Source organism: Thermobia domestica, chromosome 2 (assembly GCF_964235325.1).
Source record: "Thermobia domestica chromosome 2, izTheDome1.hap1.1, whole genome shotgun sequence".
Lineage (NCBI taxonomy): Eukaryota > Metazoa > Arthropoda > Insecta > Zygentoma > Lepismatidae > Thermobia > Thermobia domestica.
Genome location: NC_137455.1, coordinates 319,147,750 through 319,175,377, shown reverse-complemented (window position 1 = coordinate 319,175,377; position 27,628 = coordinate 319,147,750). Strand labels below are relative to the sequence as shown.

The window sequence follows — 27,628 nt, the reverse complement described above, 5'->3', positions numbered from 1 at the left end:
CTATGGACAATCCCCTCCATAGCTCTCTTTCTTCCACTTCTGCTTCACGGTGTCATCTATAGGCTGTCTATAGTTTGTGATAGATTACTTACAAATGTATTATCACTGTTCTATTCCTTTCGCGTCTAGCTTCTCCGTTCTCCTAAATTATATGACCATTTTTGCTTGCGCTTACCTGCCCCCTCCTCCGTCGTTATATGCTACATCTCAGCCCTCTCTTATCAGAATATTGTTGAATATAATGTCACATTCTAGTATAGGCATGTTGTGCTTCGCATATTTTTTATCGAACTCGCTCCATATTTCGTCTCATTATCCACAACGTGTTGTGTTGCCAGTGCCCCTACTCTTCCCCCTATAAGTGCGAAACGGTTGCGATCGAAGGTTTTCCCCGCCTATGGATTTTCGTGTTCACTAACACAAACCTATTGACCTTAGTCTCGTTCCACATTTCGTGTGACACCAGAAAATGTTTCCTTGTTGGTGTGAAATAGGTACGCGAAGCGCAAATGATTTCATACTTAAAGTCAGATATTGACGGAGATGTAGTTAGTGCTTTCTGGTTTCAGACAGCTCAACTAATATATTATTTGTTTTCCTGATCTACGTGGATATGAAATAAAAGAAAACTATTTCTATATAATATTTGCTTTTAGGAGCAGTTCGTGTTACGTTGCCACTGTTTCCATAAGGGGGAATTTTCTTCAGCATGAATAAATAGTTAGTTCGGTCAGGCTTCAGACAGCTGAAATAGTAGTTTTTTTTTAACTTTTTATTACAAGAAAAAAGTTGTTGCTCATAAGTATATACGAGGGTTGCCATATTTGTGCTATTTGAAACGGGAGCCACATTCCGTATCACTCTCCGCAAAATTGCGAAGTAACTACATTAGATTTTTTTTTTTTTTACTATAGTAATATATCATTCAATATAAATATGTTCGTTACTATAGCGTGTGTGTGACCAGATCATTATGATTCGTTATGTGCTTCGAAAAAGTTAACACTCTTCGAAAATCCCAGGAATGGAAGTTCTACCTTGCCCCTCGCTGCGGGCTGTTATCCAACAGGGTATTAATAAACTATACCAACACAGTGAAAGAGGTGATTCCTCACATTGTACACATCGAGACAAGTATTGTGGGTGACTTCGATGGACATAGTTCACTTATGTACCTATGAGGGAAAGTATATAATTTCGGAGCTTGGGCCGTCCAAAAGCTTGTAAAATATAAATTGCAACACATGTTTCAAGCACGAGGAACTGCAATGTGCAATTGGTGCGACGGGATTCTCCACAGGACATAATTCAAAGACATGCTACCAACATAATTCGAAAATACCTTGGATTTAAGGGAGAGTTAAAAATAGGCAGAGAATAACCCCGGTCAGCAGTGAACATGCAATGCGTCCGTGGGAAGTACATGTGCTGCGATGTGATTTTTCACAGTATAGTTCACTTTTTTTTAAGGTATAAAGGGGGAAAACATCCAGCAACACAAGTACCTCCAAAGGCGAAGAATGGTAGAGCTGGTGGTCCTATACACTTTCGACTTCCCGCCGGCACATTCTGTGTTCACTGCTTTGAAGGATTACTTTTCCCTACTTTGGATGTACCTTTAAGTCCGAAAATATCTAAGGATTAAGTTGGAAGCATCAAGAAAATAAAGGCATTGAAATGACGGTGGGTTTGAGATTTGCAAGAAGAACTAATCTTCGATGGACAAAAGCAATGCTTTGACTGGATACCAAGACACAAGGTACATCCTAGGAAATATGTTCATATAAAGTGGTGTGATGGAATCAAGAAGCACCTTGAACCAGCAGTAGATTGACAATGTTTGAGCATACACATACACACACACACACACACACACACACATATATATATATATATATATATATATATATATATATATATATATATGCGTGTGTGTGTGCTGAAACATTTTCACAATATATACCGATAATAATTAATATATAGTGATAATACACACACACAATATATATAGTGATAATTGATAAACAGATAACTGACCATGCAAAATCTTTGCAAGTCCTTAGCAAAATCGAATAAGTATCAAAATAATCACCGTACAAAAGCATAGTATCTATCGAATTTTTAATGTTTAAAACTAATGCTCTCTCTCTGGCATTATTTTATACTGATACAAATATAAAAGGAAAAGAAAAACAGAAAAAAATATAAAATTTGTATCTCAAAAATGAAATTGATATGCGTTTATATAATAAATATAAGGAAAAAGGTTAGGAATATTTAAACTTGTACACGACTTAAATATTGATTGTGCTATACAGAAACATAAATCATGTTACTTTTTAAGATTATATATGTATATCCTTTCTTGAACCTTCTTGAGGCATAGCCACATCGAAATGGTTACACAACTGGAGGAGATTCTAATACCTTCGAACGTTTCACGCAATTAGCAAGTGTTCGCAAACACATTACGTAAGCTAGACTCAATGAAGAATAAAGACCAACGTGTTGTATTCATTGCAGAGCGAGTAGTTTTTACTTCCATTCCTTTTTTTAAAAAATCTTTTGTTGTAAGCATATTTTAATATTATGAGCGAATAATTCAAGTACTTAGCGTGTGTTCTAATTAGAAATTTACGGTGTTTCAATGGTAAAGCAATCACCTCTGCTGCTAGGTGTTGTCGATGCAGTTTTAGATCATATAAGATTGTAGTATATTTTTGAGCAATATCATATCCTTGAGTTTTGTTAGGTTTTGTTTTATTTCACTCTCTTTAATTTATAAATTCTATCATCATAATTAAATTGTATTCAGTGGCGCAAATCTGTCATCAACATTGGGGGGACGCGTAAGACCGTTCTCATATTCTTTTTTTTTTCCCAACCGATGTTCAAAATATTTATGAGGTTGGAAAACAATGCTGTGGAGGATCAGGAGAACAGAGTTGTCTTCAACATTGGGAGGCTGGCAGATTTAAGGCTTATTCTGATGGGGGAGGTGAGATGAGACTCATATTACGGTAGATAAATCTGATTTCTTAGGTGAACCTATTGTATATATACCAGGCAAAGTAAATGAAGTAGTGGTACATATCAATACTACAAATCAGTGCTGTGAACACATTTTGAAATCTGAATACAGGCATATTTATAATTGGTGTGTTTCCCCCCTTAGATATCCACAATGGTCCACATTAAAATTTTAGAACACTTGTTTTATAATAATATAAATAATGTAGGGATGCAAATAACCACTCGCCCATTCGTCCGGGGCGATTGGTTCATCGGCGCGGGCAAGTTTTTAATATCACTATTAAAATACTGAAGGTCAGTGAATGATTTATATTGTGGGATGTAGGCTAGTAGCTTTTTTCTTGGGCAAGTAAAATTTTGTTCCTTATTTACATCTCTGAAATAATGGTTTCCCCAAAACTATGAAGAAAGAATAATAAATTATGTGTGATGCAACATATTCTTATTTGAGCAAAATGATGATGATCTCAATAGCATTATAGGAATCGTTACAGGAATTAAACAAATATTTGAAAATAGACTAACAATACTTAATGACAATGAAATATTAAATAATACAATTCTTTTTTAAAAATGAAACAAGCCAAGCAGTGGCGTAGCACACTTTTGCGGGCCCCCCCGCAAAGTATAGAGAATGGGCCCTAGTTGTAAAGCCGATAGAAGTAAGATTGAAGTTCTACTTCTTTAAATCTTTATTCATCGCAGGACTTCGGGGCCCCCTATACGTCGCCCCCCCGCACTGCGGGGGTTGCGGGGGCAGCTGCTACACCACTGAAGCCAAGCGACTTCAATTTCATCTCACTTTCCTTATACACAAATCATAATATTTCTTCCCCCCCCAAAATACATTTCAAATCGGATTATTGCGTGGGGACAGTCTCCCCAGTTCCAAGATTGGAGGAGACATGTGTCCCTCATCCCCTAGGATTAGCGCCAGTGATTGTACTTATCGTCTATCTCCTTTACTTTAGGGAATCTAAACTTAATATTGCATTCCAATCAACGTCTATTAAAAGGAGTACAATGAATTATTCAGTGGTTAGGAATAAAATACTCATATTGAAAGTAAGGAAGAATTGATATTAATTTTATAAGATGTATGAATTAGTAATCTATCATATGAACATTGATCTTGCATGACTATTTTAAAATGTAAACTTCAATTTATTTTCAGACCTTCCTGAAAGAGATACAAGATGTGCACCGTCTCTTCTTATTCTTTTTATTAATATGTTTCTATTTGGCAAAACTACTCCTCCAAAGGGTTGTGAACCATATCTATTTCCTCATGAGGTAATATAGTATTACATACTACTTCCTTAATTTATCACGATATTTCGTAATATAATGAACATCGATTCGACACGTTTTATATTCTATTTACATTCTATTTTAAGTTTTTTTTACTAATAACAGTCTACTTAACATTAAATTTAATATATTTTGAATAAAACTGAATTATGTTTATTTATTTAGTTGGTTTAAGAACTACAATAGAAGATATGTTGGGGTAGTAAGAATGAACATAAATGCTTGTTTTGAGAAAAAAATATATTTTAAACTTCATTCTTAAATTCGAACTCAAGAAAACATTTCTATATCAATTAGCTATTATTATTATTATTATTATTATTATTATTATTATTATTATTATTATTATTATTATTATTATTAATAATAATAATAATAATATAACTTTTGGTAAATAAACTCCGCCCGGAACATCTCATATGTACAGAGCTTGAGTTGATTTTAGTTTAGCGTCCCTTTCAGCAGCGAGGCTATATGAGACGTGGACCTACTGATTTACGTGTAATCCGAACCACATGGGCTCCCGCCGGGAATCGAATCCGGGTTTCCCACGCCAAAGGCGCGATGTACAGAAACGTCAGTAACCTTAAAATTTCCAATTCTAAATTCAAAAATTGTCGATTTATGAAAATATTTTTAGGAATAACTTTACAGAACACTAGTTAAATTATATATATATATATATATATATATATATATATATATATATATATATATATATATATATATATATATATATATATATACATGTATATATATATATATATATATATATATATATATATAGTTTTAATTTAATGGAACACTCATCCTCCACATAGGCTAGTGCATCCAAACTCTTGGGAACAAAGTTGAAAGGTAGAGAAGGCTCTGGTAGTGGACCCTGCCTTTTTTCTCTGAAGGATTTTATTGCAGTGGTTTGGCTACACTATCAGAAGACTCGAGCTTCGGACGCAACTACATGTAAAAACTTTTAGTGAGAAGGCCACTGAATGCAAGTCAGAATCAGTGTTTCTTTCAGAAAAAATCTTCCGGGGGTCACACTTAGTGTTCAGAGAGGCACATATTATTTTCAACAGTACTATTCTATTTATTATTATATTACAGTCGTATTATTTTGGTCTTCTCCGGGAGATGTACTCTCAGAGCTCCAGGGTGGCAGTGCCTCCCAAAAAAACATGTCTAGAAGAAACACTAGTCAGGATATGCAAACTTATGTCTATAGAAGATTTTGAAATTTTGCAAAGAAAAATTTGCTTACAGTATTTTCCCCGTACTTGGTTCATGTATGATTATCTATGCAATAGCCTACTATATCAAGAAGATTATGTTGTATGTTAAGTTACATTGTTTTGGCATGACCTTGCAATGAATAACATTCAAATTATTGAGTAAAAAATTGTAATCTCTGATGGTTACTAGAATAAACTTATGCATGACGACCAAAATGGAGTAGAGTCCACTTTCCCCGATCTTTCAACAACTTTTTTATTGAGTCATTTACAGAATTTGTCATAACTTATAGTTTATAAAGTTAATTAGCAGTGTACAAGGCATGGGTGCATGCATGTAGGGGTTTTTCAAGTTCAACATGCAACATTGTTATGTCCATTAAACAAGACGTTCATTGGAATTATGAAACTATCATGGGCGTCTCTGGTATGATAAAATCGACGGGTACAATAACAACATATGCTTGTAGGTCCAACTAATTTTATGGCAAAAACATGAGGAAATGAAGCTATTTGAACAGCTGTCGGGGCTCAATTTTTGTCACTGTTTATGTAATTCATTATAGTTGTCTGTTATCACGACTAGATCACTTGCAACAAATGTAGATTTCATGCCCAGTTATAGGAATTTTCCGCTTGAGTACCATCCATAAATTGTCTTTCCTCTTTTTCTTCTCCCTCGTTCATTAGAATACCATTTCTTAACATGTGATGACATAACTTCTTAATTTTCTCCAATTATATTCTTTTCTCCTCATCTTATTTCCTATGTCTGCATTTTTTTTTTTTTTTTTTTTTTGTCCCACATAACTATTCCGTTGTTCTCAACATACATTTCGCCCAGTCCTAGTAGGTTTCTTTTCGTAGTTTTCTGTCATTCGTTCAATGGAATGATTCGGTGACTCAAATGTAAATTTCTTCTGTGTCTTTGTTATTTTCATATCATGCCAAGATATCTTTTAGTGCCTCCATAAAAATTCACGGGGTTAGAAGCCTATTGAGAACAAATATGTTGTTAATGAACGTTTATCTAAATCAACAAACACTACACACATATTTCACATTGAGTCCTTGAGTTTTTTCTAGGTTCTCCCGCTTTTACTTATATTATAATTCCATCAGTTCTTTGTAATCATTCACTTTCAGTATTCATCCACTTCATTTAACATACAGAGCATAACCATGAAACGTTAAGGGTTTGCACGTATATTATCAACCTGTAGGCAATTATTTTGTCATGCTGCACAAAATTTACAGTTTGAAATGACTTTGACTCGTTTAAAGGAAGAAAAACATAGGCTGATACGCTTTTTCGTTATAAATAATTTTTTCATGGCATATCAGTTTGCAGACATATTATCAATTTGTACAATTATGGTCACAAAAGTGGGATAGCCTTCCACACATTGACTGTTAAAAAAAAAATGTATTTAGATCCTTATGAATTCCCTTTAGATCTGGCTCTTTTTCCTTACGTTTTTGCCGAAATCAATGGTGGAAATTGAATGATAATTGAAATTGCAGTGTGCATATGAAAATTTTGATACACGAGGCTCGTTCGGAAAGTCAGCTCCGATTAGTCACTGTGCGTGAAGTAGTGGGGGTAGCGCTACTATCTTTACACAGACGTGCGCAGTAGATCAGTCTGCATCCAGCTGTGGTAGAGTGAAGATTGTCTGATCACTAGTTCCAGTTTTGTAGCGTCTCAAAATGTGTGCTGCAATAGAAAACCACGCCAAATGCGAGGTGCAAGATATTGTACGTTTTCTTACGGCAAAACAATATTCGGCAGCAGCTATTCATCGGGAACTTTGTGCCGTGTATGGACCAAGTGTGATGAATAAAGAAGTTGTCCGTGAATGGGTTCATTCATTTAAAAGTGGGCGAACAAACATTCATGACGAAGAGAGGAGTGGCAGGCCATCAGTGGTCACTGACGAACTCGTTTAGAAAATTGATGGAAAAGTTCGTGAAAATCGGTGTTTCAGAATCTCGGAGCTTTCTGACGAATTTCCACAAATCTCTGTGCTTTGGTGATGATGAGGAACTGAAAGGTGCACTCACAAACTGGCTCAAGGCATAGGCGAAAAATTTAAAGCTGATGAAATTCTTAAGCTAGTGCAGAGATATGATAAATGCATATTGAATATTTATGGAAACTGTATTTGCAAATAGAGCAAAGTAGTAGTTTTCAGATGTATATAATAAATTCTTCTTATTTACTTTGGTGTTTCTTTTTTAATCAATCGGAGATTGCTTTCCGAACGGCCCACGTAGGTGAAGAAAGTAGTTACAATACAGAAAATTACGGTAAGTCGCAAATTTGATTCGCTTTATATATTTTTAATCCTGAACGATTTGAAAAGCGATGTAAGTAGGGGAAATATCATAACCACAAATAGATTACATTGAATAACCATCTGCATCACGCGATTTATTAATAGTTTCATATCAGTTTCGAGTGTTCCCAAAACATGCCTTTGTTTACTTGGAGCCAAAACTAGGGAGAAATGTATGAAAAAACATCGATATCAACAGAATAAAAGCAAGAATATTTGAAAATTTACTGCTGTTTTCTGACATTACATGTGATTCTTCCGATCTGTCTTTTTTCTAAAACAGTTGAAGATTTCAAGAGACAATGTTAAATCATATTTACTTGCAATATCTGCATTACTCGTGCAACTTTCATGCTACGGTAAATGCCGCCTTATTCTAGAATATATTAAAGCAGAATATAAACCAAAATTTGAATAAAATATTGCTGCACATAAGGCGGTTACATTTCTTTCTTTATTTTTAAGCTGGACTCTTGAAACGATATATATACTTTTTTTCGGGAAAACAGATAAAGACTTCTGTAAAGTCCTTCAGCAAGTACCTGTAATTAGTATTCAAAATAAATATACAAACACAATGAGAAGAACATTTAAATTAATATTTTTTATTTTAAAAATACAATAATTTGTTTGTTACTTCTATCTCTGGTGCGTGGGATTCTTGAACTTTGTGTTGGATAAACGCCGTGAGTGGTGGATATTCTTGGACTTCTCTCGTTTCCTTTTACGCCCTTCATTCCATCATTATCATTCATCTCATGATCACATCTCCTTTAGCCCCAGTGCATAACCGTGAGGCGTTTAGCTAAACAAAAACCTCTCCTCTATTTTTAAACCAGACTCAAAAAAGCACTATTCTAAGCCAAATTTCATAACAATTCTGCCTGTTGCCAGGAAGAGACACTTTTAAAACATAAGAATAATGCTAATGTTTTATTATATGTAAATACGTCTTACGCATTTTAAGTTAATAGTACCCGACGAGTGAAACAAAGATATGATTCTTCCAAAAGCACCCTTCTTAGAATTTCAGTAGCTTATTTCTATGTATTTATGTCACTGCGCTTAATAACGATCCCACTTACGCCGGAAAAACAAATATGTAATTTTGCACCTTTGTTTCTCGTTTCTTTTCTTCTTTGAGGTAGATCCATGTTAAATGAAGTCCACAATTGCATTCATATTTATCTTAACAGTTACCTTTATTTGTTTAATTGTCTCAGACTGATGGATCTACATCGTATTTTCCGTGTATTGGGCAACTTAATGCAATGCATATTCTTATATGAATCTAAAACATAATTTTCTACCCTGGAATCATCCGAATTTAACATTTAAACATTCTTTCATGAATTCTTTAACATTCTATTCTGTCATGAAATCATCTGACACGATACCTGCACTACAAGAATAAGATGATAACATGAATTTGCATCTATAAGGAATAATAGATGCAGATAGCTTTAAAAATAGCTTGAGAAAAACGCGAATTGCACATTTCATTTAAGGTCTTTGTAAATGAATTAGCAAAAAGGAACCCACTCAGTGATAAAGTAATCGAATGGTAAACTGTGTGAAAAATGTAAAAATGACAATACCCAATATAGGTAGTTCGAATCTACTCAAAGAGTTACGATTTTTTAAAAGTAAACCTATGGTAAAGAAAGATTAAGGGTTGATAGTGTGTCAGAAAAAAACAAGATTGCAAAATGATGTAATCTAAACCGGAAGTTCATTAACATTAATTAAATAAGTTAAAACTCTTAATTACAGTTCGGTAGCCGGTCCGATTTCTTAGACCGGACAATGATGAATATCAAGAAACACTATAAAACTTTCATTTCTAACTTTCATTTCTAGATTATTTTCATCTTATATTCTTGACTGCTTATTTTTTGAACATAACGTAATATCCCGCACATGGCTCTGTTTAATAACAACTAACACGTGCTCATATTTATAAACAACAATGTGCGTCCTACTACGAAGTACTACAGTAGCAAACGACAGGAACACTACTGGTCAGGTGACGACGAAGGGCCACGAACGCCACCGCTACACTGGAGCAGCTATAGGAGAACCACAATAACTACTATCAGTGTTTATCTAATAACTTCCACTCCTTTAGCTTGTTTGAAGCTTTAGAGCTACCTAACCCAATGCCCTTAGCTTGTTCGGAGCTCTAGTATCCGTTCCTGCCCACTTAGTATGTTCAAAACTCTGTGAAACTCCTAAACTCAGTCACCCAGTTTACGTGGAGCTTTATGGCTTTCAATCCCCTCCCCTTCGCTTACTTGGAGCATTGGAAGTCCTAAATCTACTTCACTTGACTTGCCTGGAGCACTGTGGAGATCCTTGCTTAGGCTGCTCGAACCTTTGGATACCTCTCTTTTCCTAACATTAGTAAACTGTTATGAGTGTGTGGCCCCCCTCACTCCCATTCCATTTTAAAATTCCCTATTCAATCTCATCTGAAGTGGAATTAGGCTCTGTACTCTGTACGTTGACGCAAACTTTATAAAATGGTACTATCTGTTTCAAGGTGTTGACAATACTGCACTATAGTGACTTGCGTTACATGCTCGTGATACAATGGAGAGGGTGAAGTGTTTGTTCTTTGAAAGAAATAGTCTTGCGAACTCTAAAGTAATCGATATTTAATTTTGCCGTTCTTAGTACTTTGGTTTATTTGTATTGATGACCAATGGATGCGGTAGCCTTTAATGCATATATTGAAGATATTGCATCAATTTCTTAATATTTTCTTTTCTTTACTAACGGGCGCAAGTACACAGACGCTCGGTAAGACGGCGGGAAAAAAACTACTCAGGTGAACAGCACGCAGTGAATGAAGGAAAAAGGCAATTTGTGTTAAACATGAATCTTTGAGTAAAATTGCCATCTTCAGGAATATTATGACTTGGGAAGCATAAATGACTTCAAAGAAGTGAACAGAGTTTCGAAATGCGTATGGTTAAAGAAAAACAAGTACAAAAGTGTTATATTTATACAAATTGCTTAAGGTGATGTCTGTCCACGCCGCAAAAACTCGTTCAGCGGGTTCAAGATTGGTTTGAAAATTTTATTTTTATATTTGAAAATATTAGTTTTCATCTCAAGAAGTCCCCGGCAAGCAGAAAGAACAAATCTACATAAAACATTTGAAGTTTGTCGAATGTTTGGCAATTTCTTCTTAAACTATGCAGTGCAGTGTGCAAGTCAAAGCATGTTATAAAGAGCCTCCCATTCTTCTCTAAAATAAGAAGTGGAAAATCAAAATTTATTTCATCATAACCACGCTAAATTTTCCCTGAAAACCCCCAACCATCAATGAGTGTAGTGAAGTGAAGTGTGTTACAGATTAACGTGTGTTAGATGGTCATACATAAACAAACCGGCAATTCATAGGCAAAAATCTACAATTTCTATCAAAATTTATTCTTCGTCTCTTTTTTATTTTATTTTTTTATTAGAATATGGGCTAAAAAAACTAGTAAAAGCGCACAAAAGATTCATTAATAGAAATATATTCGAAACAGTGTACGTAAGTAATTTCATGTGTGAGTTATTTTTGATCTAATAAATTCGCTTTCATATATATGTTTGTTTCCTATTGTCGTTTCAGTATGAATCACTACCGTGTAAACTACTACAATATGGAGGGTATTGCATTCAGGTATTTACTTTCACTCTATGAATGTTGATGGGCGTATCGAAGACGGTGGGTACACGCCAGAGCAACCTCAGTCCATATTCATATTGGTTCGTGATCCAATTAGAGGTTTGCTTCCTTTTTAGTTTGGCCATTGCCAATAGCGGAGCGAAAAGCTTGTTCCCTCTAACCACTAAAACCACCATAAGAAAGGCGTACCGGACAAGATACGAACCCAGAAGGGTTATAAGAATGTCTTCCCAAACAGGGACAGGCAGGAATCGAAACCCTTCCGGTTATACTGTTTATATTGAAGTAATTTTTGTATACACTATTTTATAAAAATATAATAAGATTCGGTAGTGGAAGAAACGTTCCCATGTACAATTTAGCTCAACCTATGCTCTACTTACACCTGCATAAGTAAAACATTACATAGTGGAGGCGCCGACTAACGATTCCGGTACATCTCGCAGGCCAAGAACTTTACAATATATGTATCTAAACAAACAACGAAGTTTCAGGAAAATTGAAGGTGGCTGCAGGGGGTGGTAAGTTTCCCAAGCCACCCGCGTCTTCGGGCTTTCTCTACTTTTCTTTGAAAGTGCGTCTTCTTCCACGCGTTTGATGCTTGTCATGATGCAACAATAAAATACTTGGATTTGAAACTTTTAGAATGAGAAAGAGAGATGATCGGTGCATCTAGCAAGACACATCATTTTTACCCAGAAACGAACAAAATGCATCAAATTGTATCTAATTTGGTAAATAAAAATGCAGGAATTTCATATTTAGCCTAGTTTCATTTGAAAAATTCTGTACTACGTTCTGTTTCAAAAGAAGCGGAAAACAATTTAGAGTGAGCAGCGCCTGCTGTACCCCTCTCTGGCTACAGGCCTGCTAAATTAGCTTTCTCAAACTATGGATGTAAACAAATTAAACTAAAACTAATTGAAGCTCTTCATTAACATTGTTTATATTATAGCTAATTGTTATTATTGTTCTCTTACAGAATATCTTAGAAATCATTTTGCTAGTGATAGCCATAATATGTATTCCAGTTCTTCTTCTTGGCAAACCTTTATATCTTCTAAGCAGGAGGAAGAAACAAGCACGATTGGTAAGTAATTAGATAGTAGAGGTTATTAGTAATTAATAATTCTATTTAGGGTTGATATATTTACGAAAAAATACGGGACATTTTCGATTTGAATAATAAGGAACACTTCTCCACTACAGTAACATGGGGTTATTTAATCCTTAGATTTTCGGTAAGAACACAAACTCTATTCGGCATTTTGATAACACATGATCTAATAAAACTAATTTCAATTCATACTAGATCAATGTCTTATCAATTAAGTTAATACTCTGTCCGCTAGTGCAGTGGTTCCCAACCTTCCTTTCCACTTGTTGGTCTGTCCTCTTTTGCGATTTTCAAATGTAGTATTGAGTTCTTAAACCTTCAATATTACTACTATTACTACTACTACTACTACTAGTAATAATAATAGTAATAAATTCTCAACAGTTTGTATTTGTTTCCAGCAAAACTTCTGGATACGATGGTGGTGCAGTGCTTTTTTTTTTTTTAACTAACTTTGTCCTTTATGGAACCACAGTTCATACTCAATAACCATATTGCGTTTGTTCGGTATTTAATTTAATGCATCTCTGTTACAACATCCGTAATATTTGTCAATACAAAGTAGTTTATTTGTTAGTAGCTTGCGTCCTCCTTCCTATTTTTCATGTTCACCCCGAGAGAAAAGTGTCGCTCAATTTGGGAACCACTATACTAGTAGCACTATTCTCGGAATTCAATTAGTATTTCAATTAGTATAACATTTTTATGACGATAGCTAACGATTTATTAGCAATTACATGTATTAAATTTAAAAATGAGGACATTAAACTCAAATCCACCTATTATGATACAATTCTTTGTCCCAAACAATTTCGTCGGGACATCGAGACACAACATCGTCATAAGGGACAATTACGTTAAAATACGAAGTTTATACGAATTCTGCTTATAGTGTGTGAGGTAATATTGTTTAGTCTAGTCTAGTCTACCGTCTAGTTGCGACTGCGTACACTTGTTTTTTGTCAATAGTTCCACACATGCATCACTATTGTGAAGGTATGCCCTATATGCGCACAAATTTCTCGGTATGAAAAGTCATCTTTTCGTATGCTCTGTTCGACCGCAGTTATCTGTCTATACTGCGCCAAACCTAACATGGCCGATTCCAAGCCCGTGTTGGGAAGGTTCCAGGGACCCGAATAATAATCAGCCCTGCTACATGCAATTTTGTTACATGACACCTTTTTCAGTGGTGCCCACCCCCCTTCTGTCCATGACGCAGCCCCCCGCAATTGTCTATCCATAGGTGTTCTTCCATGAAAAAAAATCTTTTCGATTAATTTTTACACCCCCTCAAACATATTTATATAGATTTTAACCCCCCAATATTTCAATGACACAGTTTGCGTCATAGTCCCCCCTTGTGGGCACCCCTGCCTTTTTCCACATTGGGAAGAAGTAAAACAAAGACCATGCTCTTCCTCATAGACCAGTGTACAGTGAAGGCCAAAGTTGGAGGTGGTGATGAGCGAACCCCTATCAGGGGAGGTGAAGTGCTGGCGTGCGTGGTCACCTACCCCCCAAACGGGTCCTTAACAAGGACCATTGGTGCTAGTAGTGTACGTAGTACCTCACTAATGAGTTTGAATATGTGAGGTAAGAAGTTGTTACCACACCTAATGGAGGAGGCAGCAGAACCTCACAAATAGCAATATCTGTCTCATATAGACGATCTACATCTGCCATTGGGACCGGTAATGTACAGTATATCTCTATCGTAATTAGATTCCACATACCGAATCGAGGGCATTGCTGAACCCGGAGACCAATAGATAATATAGACGTGGAACAGTTTCTTTAAGACCCAAATTTCAGAATTGTTGTGCATAATTTACAGAGGCTGATATATTTAGGAAAAAGTTCTCCCTTGCAGCAGGTCTTGCCATACATGGTTATTTTAAAGAGATTGGTTTAAAAAACTAACAAACTCTATGGCCTATGGACTCCGGAGGTTCAATGTCGCGTTCACAAAAGCTCTCCACAGACTACTATCCCTAGCCAACTGGATCTAGTTTCTACTTTGTGCTCCTATTTCTGCAATATCTATCTTAATATTGTCCTCCCATCTGCGCCTAGGTCTTCCTAATGGTGTTTTCCGGTTGCCCTTCCAGTTAAGACTTTGAAGGCGTTCCTACTTTCTTCCATCTTGGCTACATGACCTACCCGAGCCTCCTAGACTTAATGACCCTAACAATGTTTGGTAAACCGTGTAAATTATGTAGTTCCTCGTTATGAAGTTTCCGCCATTTCCCATTCCCGTTTTTCCTGGATTCGAATATTCGTCTCAGGATCTTTTTTCTCAAATTCTTTCAGTCTACGTTCTTCCCTCAGAGTAAACGACCATGTTTCGCAACCATACAGAACAACAGACATGATTATAGTTTTATATATTTTAAGCTTTAAATTCCTCGACAGAATTCGCAACGACAAAAGATTTTGAATAGAATAATAACACCTGTTAATATTGATCCTAGATATTTGAAATATAAGGAGTTTGATTTATTAACAAAAAATCCTTTACACACTTATTCTATCTGTCTGTGTCCCAGTTCGTCTGAGAGACAAAAAAAAAAAAAAAAAAAAAAAAAAAAACAAGAACTACTTGATGAACCACTATAAATTTTGACCAGGAAGTAAAGGGGCAAAAGTTAGGAATTGAGATAATTGAAACGTGGACCTACTGATTATAGTGGAATCCGAACCACTTTGGTCGTTCAGCTGTACCTCCATCGGAAATCGACCCCGGGGCCACGCGAACTGAAGACATGCGTGCTAGCCACTAGACCATTAGGGAGTTCTTGAAATTGTTGCTACACACCAATTAGTTTTAATTATTACCTATCAGGTACTACAAAAGCTTTCAGTTTGAAAAGCACAACTACATTATTTAACAAAACAAACACTGACAAGCAAAAATATTGTTATAAGGAAAACGTTTCTCGGTTTACCGTGAAACTTTATCCAGTTTTTAACTATTCGATTAACAAATAAACGATTTTCATTCTTCAACTACAACTATGATCTTAGATTGTGTCATGACTACAGATCCTAGGGTTCAAAATATGAAATTGTTTTTGTATATCGATAAGTTTTAATAATTGTCTACCAGGTTTCAAATAGTAAAATTTTCCAACTTAGACTGAAAAGTCGGAACGACAATACTAAGGTTCAAAAATGTGCAAACTTAAAAAAGAAGTTTCTGAAACAGTGATCCAAGAAATGTAAAAATTTTCAAAAAAACTTTTAAAAATTTGAACAAATATTTGAAAGTGATCAACCAATCAGATTGCACCAGAAATAACTTTTAAAATAATAAACTTAGAATGATGAGTCGTAACTACAATCTTAAGGTTAAAAGTGTAAATTGTTGTTGTATATCAATAGATTACACTAATTACATCGGTTTTCAAACCCAAAATTTGAAGTTAGAGATATGGATCAACCAATCAAATTTGAACAAAGATAATTTTCCAACAATGACCTTACATTGTCTTGTATTCATTCATATGATGATATGATATGATAGGCTGATATCTTAGATTAGATCAAAACCCCAATTTAAAATTTGGTAACTTTTTTCACCTATGCTAGAGATCTACGTGAACCATTCAAAATTACTCAAAATATAAGCCAAAGTCATAGAGAATATGTAATTTTCCCAAAATTCCCAAATTTTGGAGGTGGGCCAATGTACTTTTCACAAAATATAAAAGAAATGCATGCGCATACCTATGTTTTATGAAAATAGAATTGATCCTATACTCTACCATATAACCATATATTGTAGTAAAGCCTCATCTAAGAAGATACCTAACATACAGTAATATGAATATTTCGGCAATTTCTCCCCCATAGAAGGAAATAAGCAGGATCCCAAAATTTACAAAGTAATGTATTTGAGTCTAGAGAATGTTTATCAAATTTCGCTTTTTGCCAATCCCCAAATTTAAGGGGGTAGTCCTTTGTACCTCCTCCCAAATTTTAAAAGTGAGCAAAATTGTACTTATGGGTTATGAAAGAGAATTGACCTCTGAAACCATATGCATATAAGCATATGATACATTAAAGCCTCATCAAGGAAGTTTAAACAACTCAGAAACTTCTAAATTTTGAATTTTTAACAATATTTTACCCTTAAAAGGGGATAAGCTGGACCGTTTAAAGTTATATATTTGAGTCCTCGAGAATATTTACCAAATTTTGCTTCTTGAGAAATTCTAAATTTAAAGGTTTATATTAATGCACCTATGTCATATGAAAGCGAATAGACCCTTTTACTCGACCATATAACCGTATGTTGTAATAAAACCTCATCAAAGAAGATAAATTAGGTAAATAACCAACCACGTGGCGAAGAGGTGACAATACACATATTTGGCCATTTTTAACCATAGAAAGGTAAAGTAAGACCACCCAAACATACAGAATTACATATTCGTGTCCTACAGAATATTTGCCAAATTTGACTTTTTTGACAATTTCTAAATTTCAGGAGTGGTGCTATCTACCCTCCCAATTTTGAGATGGGAGTATCAATGTACCCATGTCCTAAAAGAGAATAAACCCTGATATTCAATCATATAACAATGTAACGTGATAAAAACACATCAAAGAAGATATATTGGCTCAATATGCTACCACGTGGTACGACGTATAGCTTTCGTTTATATTTGTCGGCATTTGTTTACCTATAGTATGAAATAAACAGGACCAATCTAATTTACAGAAATGCATATTTAGATCCTGGAGAATATGCACCATTTTCTTTTGACAATTCCCAAATTGAAGGGGTAGGTCAACACACTCTCTAATTTTGGGAAGAAAGCATCAATATACCATATCTTATGAATAAGAATGGACACCTGGATTAAACCATGTAACCACATAACATGTTAAAGACTCATCAAAGATAAATTAGGTCAGTAACCGACCAGGTGGTAATAGTAATTTTTGATATTTTTTTACCTACAGAAGGGGATTAGCAAGATCCCCGAATATACAGTCATATATTCGAGTTCTAGAGAACATTCACCAAATTTTATTTTTTGACAATTTCCAAATTTAAGGCGCAATCCCATATAGCTCTTCCAAAATTTTCAAACTGTGTATCAATGTACCCACGTCTTATAAAAGAGAAAGACTCATATACTCAACTATATAACCATATAACGTGATAAACCTGAAAAACCTCCAAATTTTGCAATTTGGGCAATTTTATAGGTACCTATAAAAGGGAGCAAGATGGGCCACCTACATTTACAGTAATATATATTTGGGTCCTAGAAAACGTTTACCAAATGTTTTTTGATAATTCTTAAATTTAAGGGACGGTCCTATGTACCCCTCCCAAAATTTAAGAGCTGAGCATCAATATACTCATGTCTTATGAAAGGGATTAGACCCCTGTACTCACTCATATAAGGTAATAAAACCTCGCCAAAGAGGAGAAAATAGGCTAAAAACTTCCGAACTTTTAAAATAATTCTTAGCGATAAAAGGGAACGAGATGAACTACCTAGAATTACAGAGGTACATATCTCAGACCCATGCTACCATATGATTTTTTGGGCCAAGATATCCTGTCAAAATCAAGAGGGCATTGATCGTATGACGTCATACCACGTGATCGGGTCACGTGACGTTCCTCAGCCAATCTGAAAAAAGTGATACCCACTGTTCAACTTATTACTTTTATGCTCCTCAAATATTCTAAAAATTCTCTCCAACGAAAAATTAATTAGTAGAAATGCTGAAAACATTACGTAAATTGATATTTAATCTTTATGGTCCGACTTTTAAAATATATTCTTTACCGATCGAAGGGAACTGAGCCCCTTTTGGCCACCTTCTACCTACGGTCCTGGAATGCACAAGCACTTTTGTTTTAAAAAAATAAAAGAGTTTTAAAATTCCTGCCAGAATTCCACATCGTATTATTAATACATGCATTTTGTAGTGAACAGCAGTGGCGTATGCAAGGGGAGGATTTCTGATTTTACCTCCACTATTAAAGAAAATATAAGAAAAAATAGACGTTTACCATGTTACGACATGTATACAAAAACTTTGAAACGATAAACTTGGGAGCTTGAATGCTTCCCCCTTGATAAAATTGTATGTACGCTGCTGGCAAAGAGCATTGCATGTATGACTTTTCTCAGGGTTTAGTCTTCTCTCCGACCTCACTTTTCATTCCATTAACTATTAGAATCACGGAAGTGGGACTTATATTATCCGTACGTCCGTTACTCCTCACGATTAGTTTTAAATAGAATCGAATTTTTAATAGAGTTTGTTAGTAGAATCAGTCTGTCAATATCTTAAAGTATAATGGTGAGTTACGTCCGTCCGTTACCTCACATGATAACTCATGAACGAAAGTGAATTTTTGAATTCTGGAAAGATAGTAGACGTTGCACATCTCACCACTAGATGGCAGCAAACGCCCTCCAGCGAAACTTTTAATGCGTGATCCATTTTATTGTCTACGAGTTTATTTCTTTATCATCCAGTTTCATTTACTGCATATTCTAAGAACATGACAAGAGGGACTACAACTTTTCTATTTTTATAAAATTTTGTGTAGACTAGTAATATTAAGTTTTTCATGTTGGGAATAATAATAACATCTACTGCTTCTCTCCACACCACGCTAAGAGCAGGGGAAATAAGCCAAAGTAGAGTTCTACCAAGCCAAAGGTAGAGTTCTAACTTGAAAGCATATGTCAAGCTTTATAATTGTATTTCATAGATTTGTTTTGTTTGTAAGCCATACATAAGTAACGCTTTTATTTATGAATAAATGATGAAAGACTAATAGTGTATTTTCAATGTTTCTTACAGGCCAACGTGAACGGTAATGTTAATGAAGCTTTTGAAGTGCAATCCGATGTCGAAAGCCAAACTCCTGCAGGAAACGCTAGTCATAGCGGTGACCATGATGACCATGAGAATGGTCCATTTGGAGAAATCATGATTCTTCAAGCAATTCACACGATCGAGTACATTCTCAGTTGCATATCACATACAGCCTCTTATCTTCGGCTTTGGGCTCTGTCATTGGCACATGCTCGTAAGTTATTTACTGTGCATATTAAAGCTTTACCATTTGTTTGACAGTAATATCGCTGGTTGCGTTTACATGTGATTTCTCTACATGAAATCCATGTGACATAAAATACCATGACCATAGAAACAATCTCCGTGATTATCAGGGCCCGGATCTTGTTGACCTAAAATTTTCTAAAAAGTGACCTATAAAATTACACTAAAATTCCTCTAAAATGACCCTAAAATCCACAAAAATTGCCCCTAAAACTTGTTTTTTAAACGTTTATTTCGTTAAACATTGTCATTTTTGAATATCTATTAAATTTTAATTAACGTTTCTTATTCATATTCACAAAGTTTTGTTTCAGTTATTTGCAATCTATTGATCAGTCTATTGTACGGCATTATACGTACTGAAAGCGTCAATTGAAACTCCCGATTTGAAACTAGGAAACACACTTAAAGAATAGAAGTTCGCAAGTGTAGACTGTATACATGAGAATAATAGATAAAAACACCGTTTAAAATCTTTGTACGTCTTGTAATCCATTGTTAGTTATTCACGTGTTCACATCCTTTGTGGTCAATGATCTAAAACCATCTGTTTGGCCATCGACCAACCCCTACCCCTAGTCAATCAGCTACAGCTTAGTGTTCATTAGCTTCTTCGGAATGCAGTTTTCCACCCCAATAATCAGGAACCAGGAAAAGAGATAACTTCGCACAGTAGAGCGTCGATTGTCCGAACGTCGGTCAACCGAACGACCGCTTAACCGAACTGTGTACTCGCTCGCACCTGTTACTCTCCCACCCTACCGTCCATCATCCCCCTCACTCCCAAACCAAGTTTCCCACAGTAGTCGCCGCACTGAGCCACCGATGGCGGAACATTGCTTCTAATGGGGCCTTCATAAGGCGCTGCTGACCGGCCAAGCCACCAGTCCCTGTGTTTCAACAATCAGCACACTTCTGTCGGTTTGGCACTGGCTGTAGAAGTAGCGGCAGTATCAAAGCTGTTCACAGCAACAGCTGCGCCAGCTTAGAGTTGAGGCGTGCCGCTCCGCGCATGGCAAATAAACATGTACAGTTCGATTATCCGAACAAACCAGTTTTCCGAACACCCATGTCCCCCAATTACTTCGGATAATCGACGCTCTACTGTATTTGGGGCCGCGGTGGCTCAGTGGTAGAGCGTTCACCTCTGGTGCTTGGGGTCCCGGGTTCGATCCCAGACCCCGCCAAGTGAACTTTGTGGTGGACAAACACCGTGTGCGTGGGTTTTCTCGGGGTTCTCCCGTTTTCTCCCACTTTCTTCATTCATCACTCATCATCACCGTCTCCTTTAGCCTAACCGGCATAACCGTGGGACGTAAAACTCAAAGATTTCATTTCATTTTTTTCTACTGTATTTTTCAAATCCGTGAACAGTACTCATTTTAAGATTTCCTTATGTAGAAGAAAAAGACTAAAAAGACCATAAGTGACCTGAAAGTTACCCTAAAATATTAAAAAATGACCTGAAACTTCAAAACGGCAAAAAGTGACCAAAAGTTGACCCTAAAACAATATACTTTTAGAGCCTTGAGTTGACGGATAACGTTTTTATTTGAAGTTGCCTTGTCCTATGCGTAACAGAAAAAAGTTGACTTGTCAACAAGATCCGGGCCTTGGTGATTATTAAATGCTATAATTTTGTGACTTATTTATTATGAAATTTAAACGGATGCAACTAGAGAAGTAGGTTGCATCATAAGCAGTTTAAGCATATTTATTCATATTCGTTTACGCTGATTGACTCTCTTTCACTTGCCTTTGGGTTGGTTGGAGTTTAGCACCCTTTCCATCACCGAGGCTATATAGGATGTAGACCTACAGTTTAAAATGCAGCCTGAACCACCGTAATTTCTTAAAATTTCGATACTCTATCACCGAGAATCGAATCTGGGACTCCCAGAGTTTTGCGAGAGTTATCCTGAAACACACAAATGGCCAGACATATTTGATTGATTGTTTGAAGTTTAAGGGGATATCACAGCAAGACTATTTGTCGCCATCGTGTTAAGGCCAGTGCCGACAAAAGTTGCACAGTAAAAATTCACAATAAAATTTCAGAAAAGTGTAAAATCACTTTATAAAATCTTCGCGAAAATAACAAAGGAATAAATAAAAACTGTAACATATATAACAAGAAAATTATAAATAAGTACTAATAAGAGAAACAATTATCATGAAAAATCTAAAATGAAAATTCCAGAGAACGTTAACCATTCCAATCGCAGGAATAAAGATGAGAATAGGCACACAAAAGTACACATTATCCCTCAAAACCTGATAAGGATTTTTAGGTAGTCCTAAACGTTCCCTGAGGTCTGAGGATTTTGGATATTTCACAAGAATGTACCGAATACTCAGAAGAAACAAACAGGGTTTGTGATATGGATTGATAGTGCCACACACTAAATAGGAATCGCTCAATACGCACGCATGTCAGGACCAAGTGTCTGCCAATTGTTCAAAAGAGGGTTAACTGAATGGAACTTACTTTCGTTGGCTTGGTTCCATTCTGCTTTCTAGTGAGAGCTGACAGGCATGCAAATGCCGATGGAGTCAAATGGTATGAGTTTCACTACGCTCACTTCAACTATCCATTGTTGTTAGAATATGCAACAATAATTGTAACCGACTTCAAAGACGCGCTGCGAACGTAATTGTCATTTGTGATCATTTGGTCATATTTTTTTTTTGGGGGGGGGGAGGGAGACAGTTTCGATTAAACGGAATATTTTATTATCAAGATCCTACTGTATATAGGCCTATTTCTAGATTTTTTTTAAAAAAATGAAATTTTGTCTAAATTTTGTATTTAACATTTAAATTTTACAATTTATTAACGTTTAACGGGAAAAAGTTCAAGTATGACACATATTTCAATTGATAGATTTCATTTACCTAAACGAAATGATATGGATGAGTGAAAATCCTCATGCATGATTTTCGAGAAAATCGAGAAAGAAGAATTTTTTGTAGACAAAAAAATGATGTATATCTAATCACACCCTATTAAGATGAAACTAATATTAACGTATACACTAATCACGTTTTTCATTATGACATATGCTAAGACTAATGAGGTATAGTCCAATCTCTCAAACATTATTTTTCTTGCTTAACTATGATATTTTCCAAAGATAAGACATGTATCAATCAATAGATGACATAATCCAGCTAATAATATTATCCAAAGATAAGACATGTATCAATCGATAAATAACATCGAGTTGATAGTATTATCCAAACATGACATATATCAATCGATAGATCACATCAAGCTGGTAATATTATCGAAAGATAAGACATGTATCAATCGATAGATGACATTGAGCTAATAATATTATCCAAATATGACATATATCAATCAATAGACGACATCAAGCTGGTAATATTATCCAAATGTAAGACATGGATCAGTTGATAGATGACATCGAGTTGATAGTATTATTCAAATATGACATATACCAATCGATAGATCACATCAAGCTGGTAATATTATCGAAAGATAAGACATGTATCAATCGATAGATGATATTGAGCTAATAATATTATCCAAATATGACATATATCAATCAATAGACGACATCAAGCTGGTTATATTATCCAAATAAAAGACATGTCGATAGATGACATTGAACTGATAATATCCAAAGATAAGACATGTATCAATCGATAGATGATATCGAGGTGAACTTCGAAAAAAATCGAGTCGTCGGTAATCTGATGCAGTTAATAGCTTTTACTTTTGATTGAATAGATTATTATTTATTTATCTACATACTGTATTTGAAAAACGTACACTGTTAAATAGCATATATCTATAGTTATTTGATTTCTCTTAACAGTAACTCTAATACTAGTTCTCAGTTGCGTATTTACGATTTTGTTTCGGGAGGGGCTTTGCTAACTTTCGGGGGGGGCTTTGCCTGGAAATGTGAAAATTCTGCAAGATATTTCATTTACTTTACTATACTAAGTAAGATTTCGGGGGGGCTTAAGCCCGGAAGCCACCCCCCTAAATACGCCACTGCTAGTTCTAATATTTGCTCACGAATGAATATGCTATTCTACTTTATTTGTTTATTCATTACTTTTTTTTTTTGATGCAGAACTATCTGAAGTAGTATGGAACATGTTGTTTAGCCAACTTGGACTTGTGTTCGGCACTACTTCGCTGGGGTTAGGAGCTATCATGATATTCTTACTGTTTGCTGCTTGGGCTGTTCTCAGTGTAGCAATTTTGGTATTGATGGAAGGACTGTCAGCGTTTTTGCATACACTGCGTTTGCATTGGTGAGTATGATCTTTCAGAAATGATGTAGCAATAGCAAATATAGTAATACACACACATTGAGAAAAGTTGTAACGACAAAAGAGAAGAAGAAGAAAGATTCTTAAGTTCATATATTAATTTTTGTTTCTGAGTTTCTATTGTCATTAAATTTCATGAGCAAGTTTATTTGTGGGTTCTCAATAATTAGCACATTGGGTTACTGTCTTTAGTATTATCAAGGTAAGGAGAAGTTCAATAATTACTTATCCGAACAGTCCCTTTGAACATCTTTCAAAAGCAAATTGTATTCTATTGGGAAAAGGCTTATAAGTACCCCAAGTTCCATTCGAATGCTGTTAGCGAGTGAAAATGCTTCAACATTAGTTAGAACCCTAGATAGCAGGCAAAACTTGCAGCAAGTATGTAGTGCAAGTGATGAAAAAGTTTGCAGCAAGTTTACCGTGGCAACCAGGGGTAAAAGTGCGGGGGAACGCTGGGGACGCCGTCCCCCACCTCGAAAAAATGTATATAGCGTCCCCCAGTTCCTAAAAATATACGATGGGCAAAGACAAGCAGGGGGAACGGCGTGGCGTTATGCCGCTACCTACCGTCTCCCACCTTTTCAGATCCACTTTTACCCCTGTTGGCAACAACTAACTAGTCACAATCAAAATAACTTCCACAAGGAAACTTGCATTTAAGTTTGCTATTTAAATCTCCTATGAACTTATAGTACATAAGCAAGTACTACAGTAAGACCAAATTTTACAATATTTAGTAATTCATAGTACGCTGAAAAAAAGCATATGAAGCTAACACCATTGGATTAGTCCTCTAATTCAGTTCTTCCGAGGGCAGTTCTTCCAGTCAAAGCCTCCCGAGGTTTGCCAATTGCTTCTATGGATCTAAGATAAATTTCCAGGTAAATCTCTCTATACATACCAAAATAGTGTCTCAGTGCAACCCATCCATACTTTGAGTTTGCTTTCGGACAAAATTTGTTGGAAGAAAGCCTGTTTGGAGGGAAGATATTATGTTGGATAAGACCTATTTTATGAGAGTTGATCTTGCAGGATGGTGTGTACACACGCCAACTGCATTGGATCAACTTCCGGTCGTGGTTAGAAGCTCAATGTTAATATTAAGTTGCGTTTTACATAAACTTGATGTTGCATAAAAACGTAAAATTTTAACTTAAACCATTGATCCAGTATTTGTATAAACAACTAACTTAAGGTTTAGAGGTACTGAAACGGGTTCTATTGATGGTAATTTGTGAATACTACCCTGCTTCTTACAAATACACAATTGAAGGCTCGCTGTAGAAAACAGTGTTAAGTGCCACCGTGCAATCGTTTCACTTATTTTATTTTTTTAAATACGTTTATGCCTTAGATTTTCATACTTCATTATATGCTAGGCAGGCACGTAGCCAGGATTTCGTAATAGGGGGGGTCCGAGACATGAAATACTGATGTTATCACACCAGGGTTCGATTATTCTAAACTATTTTATCGGTAACATATATTGGTTCGTTTAGTCAGGATTTCGTGATGGGGAGGGGGGGGGGAGAGTTAGATATGAAATATTGTGGTTATCACACCAAGGGCTTGATCAATTTAAACTATTTTACTAGCAGCATATATTGGTTTGTTAAGACTTTAAAATTAGGACATGTTAGCAGGGGCGCCGATTTCTCTGTAAATTTTTTGGGGGGTCCATTCAGATGCAGAAGGCACATATGAGAATTTTAAGACAAATTGCATTCAAATTATGCCAATATATTGTATATTCATCAATACAACAAGGGGTCCCACATGACCTTTGGGGGGCAGGCCCCCTGGGCCCCCAGGATCGGCGCCCATGCATGTTACTAAGTATTTTAGTAACAAACTATGAAGAAATCTCGAATGAAAGAATATTAATAAAAATATTTTTAAAAACTCAATATCTAAGTTCCTTCTTCTGTTCATCCAAATATAAAAATTTTCCTTTCATTATGACCTGAACTATTAAAAAAAAAAAAAAAGTACGTATCCAATAATGTCTTGTAAAATATTTTATATCTGCGTTTCTTTCTCTGTTGATTCAAATGTTAACAGGACTTGCTTTCCACGTAACTTTTTGTTTTTATTATTCCGTCAACTACTGTCTGTTCCAAATGACAAGTTAAAGGAGCAGTAGAAGACCGTTTCTGAAATAACATGTTTGATACTACAGGGAAGCGATTATAATTTTTTTTTTATTTTCAGCTTTATTTTTATCTTTATATTTTTATCTTTATTTTTAATATCTGATTGTTCCTATTTGTTGTTTCTTTTTGTTTCATCCTTCCTTAATTTTTTATTTCTGGTCTCGAAGGGGGGGGGGTCCGGACCCCCCGGACCCACCCCTTGGCTACGTGCCTGTGCTAGGTTATCTTTCTAAGTAATAATATTTTCTATTTTGTGACGCTTGGGCACAATTGACTATCTTTTGTCACTACTGTTACTGTAACTTCTGTTTTTGGCACCTACACTGTTTTCTATAGCGAGTCTTCAATTATGTGCAAAGAAAGCTGCATCATTTTTGACGTATCGTAGAAACATCCTCTGAAATAACGAAAATCTCATTTACGAATCTTTAAGTAGAATGTCATATTCGGTATTATACTGTATAATTATGTTTAAAAATTCCTTTATTTTGTTTTTCACAGGGTGGAATTTGACAGCAAGTTTTATGAAGGCAATGGATATCCTTTTGAGCCATATTCATTCAAAGTTATTTTAGAACAAGGTTTGAATGTAGATGAATAATATTTGAACACCATTGTTTAATTTAAATTTTAGTATTCTTAGACAAAATAGTATTTTGAATATTTAAATCTCAACCATAGAATGTATGTCGGTATATAATTAACTAAATTATAATAAATGTATGTCAAAATCCTTAAATATAAAAGAAATTTAGCCTAAAATTGTAAGTAGTTGCTTCTTCAGATAGAACAGAATAATCTGTTTGATGCTAAAAGAAATAATAATAATAAACAAATTTACTCAATTATATGCTATGTGTCTATTTGTGTACCATATGGAAAATAAAGTTCTTTATTTTTCACATTGTATGTCTAATTATGTGTTCAAATTGTACAAAGCCAGAAATAAAGTTTTAAAAACGATTCTTTGGACATTTAAGTTTATTTTTGATTTTGCATTTAGCGTTTTTTATAATGTTTGCCCGTAGCATATTGTTATTACTATACTTCCTATACTTCCACTCTTGACTTCCTGCTCTATACTTCCACTCTTGACATACCCAATACTCATGTGCGGAGCATTAGAATAATTCAAAATCGATTTTAAAATATGTTGCTTAAAACAGTTGTAAATGAATAGAGTTTATCACAAGATGAGACCTTCAGTTTGCCACTTTATTGATAATTGTGTTTGCGAGCGCTGCATACACTGTCTGACATCGGGATTGTGATGAGTGCTGTTTCAACACGCGCACAGTCACCCATCACATTCTTAATATATGCCTGCAGTTGTATTCGAGAAGTTA

At 35.3% G+C, this 27,628-nt stretch overlaps 1 protein-coding gene across 2 annotated transcripts in view; it reads left to right on the top strand.

Moving 5' to 3' along the window:
* LOC145678651 (V-type proton ATPase 116 kDa subunit a 1-like) overlaps window positions 1–27,246 on the top strand; it is a 127,545-nt gene extending 100,299 nt beyond the window's left edge. For both annotated transcript variants that reach the window (XM_081749023.1, XM_081749024.1), the window contains 5 exons: window positions 4,208–4,326; window positions 12,580–12,687; window positions 19,558–19,786; window positions 23,925–24,108; window positions 26,784–27,246. In XM_081749023.1, coding sequence (XP_081605149.1) covers window positions 4,208–4,326; window positions 12,580–12,687; window positions 19,558–19,786; window positions 23,925–24,108; window positions 26,784–26,883 — 740 coding nt within the window. In that variant the 3' untranslated portion in view covers window positions 26,884–27,246. The remainder of the gene's footprint in view (window positions 1–4,207; window positions 4,327–12,579; window positions 12,688–19,557; window positions 19,787–23,924; window positions 24,109–26,783) is intronic.
* The last annotated feature ends 382 nt before the right edge of the window (window positions 27,247–27,628 follow it).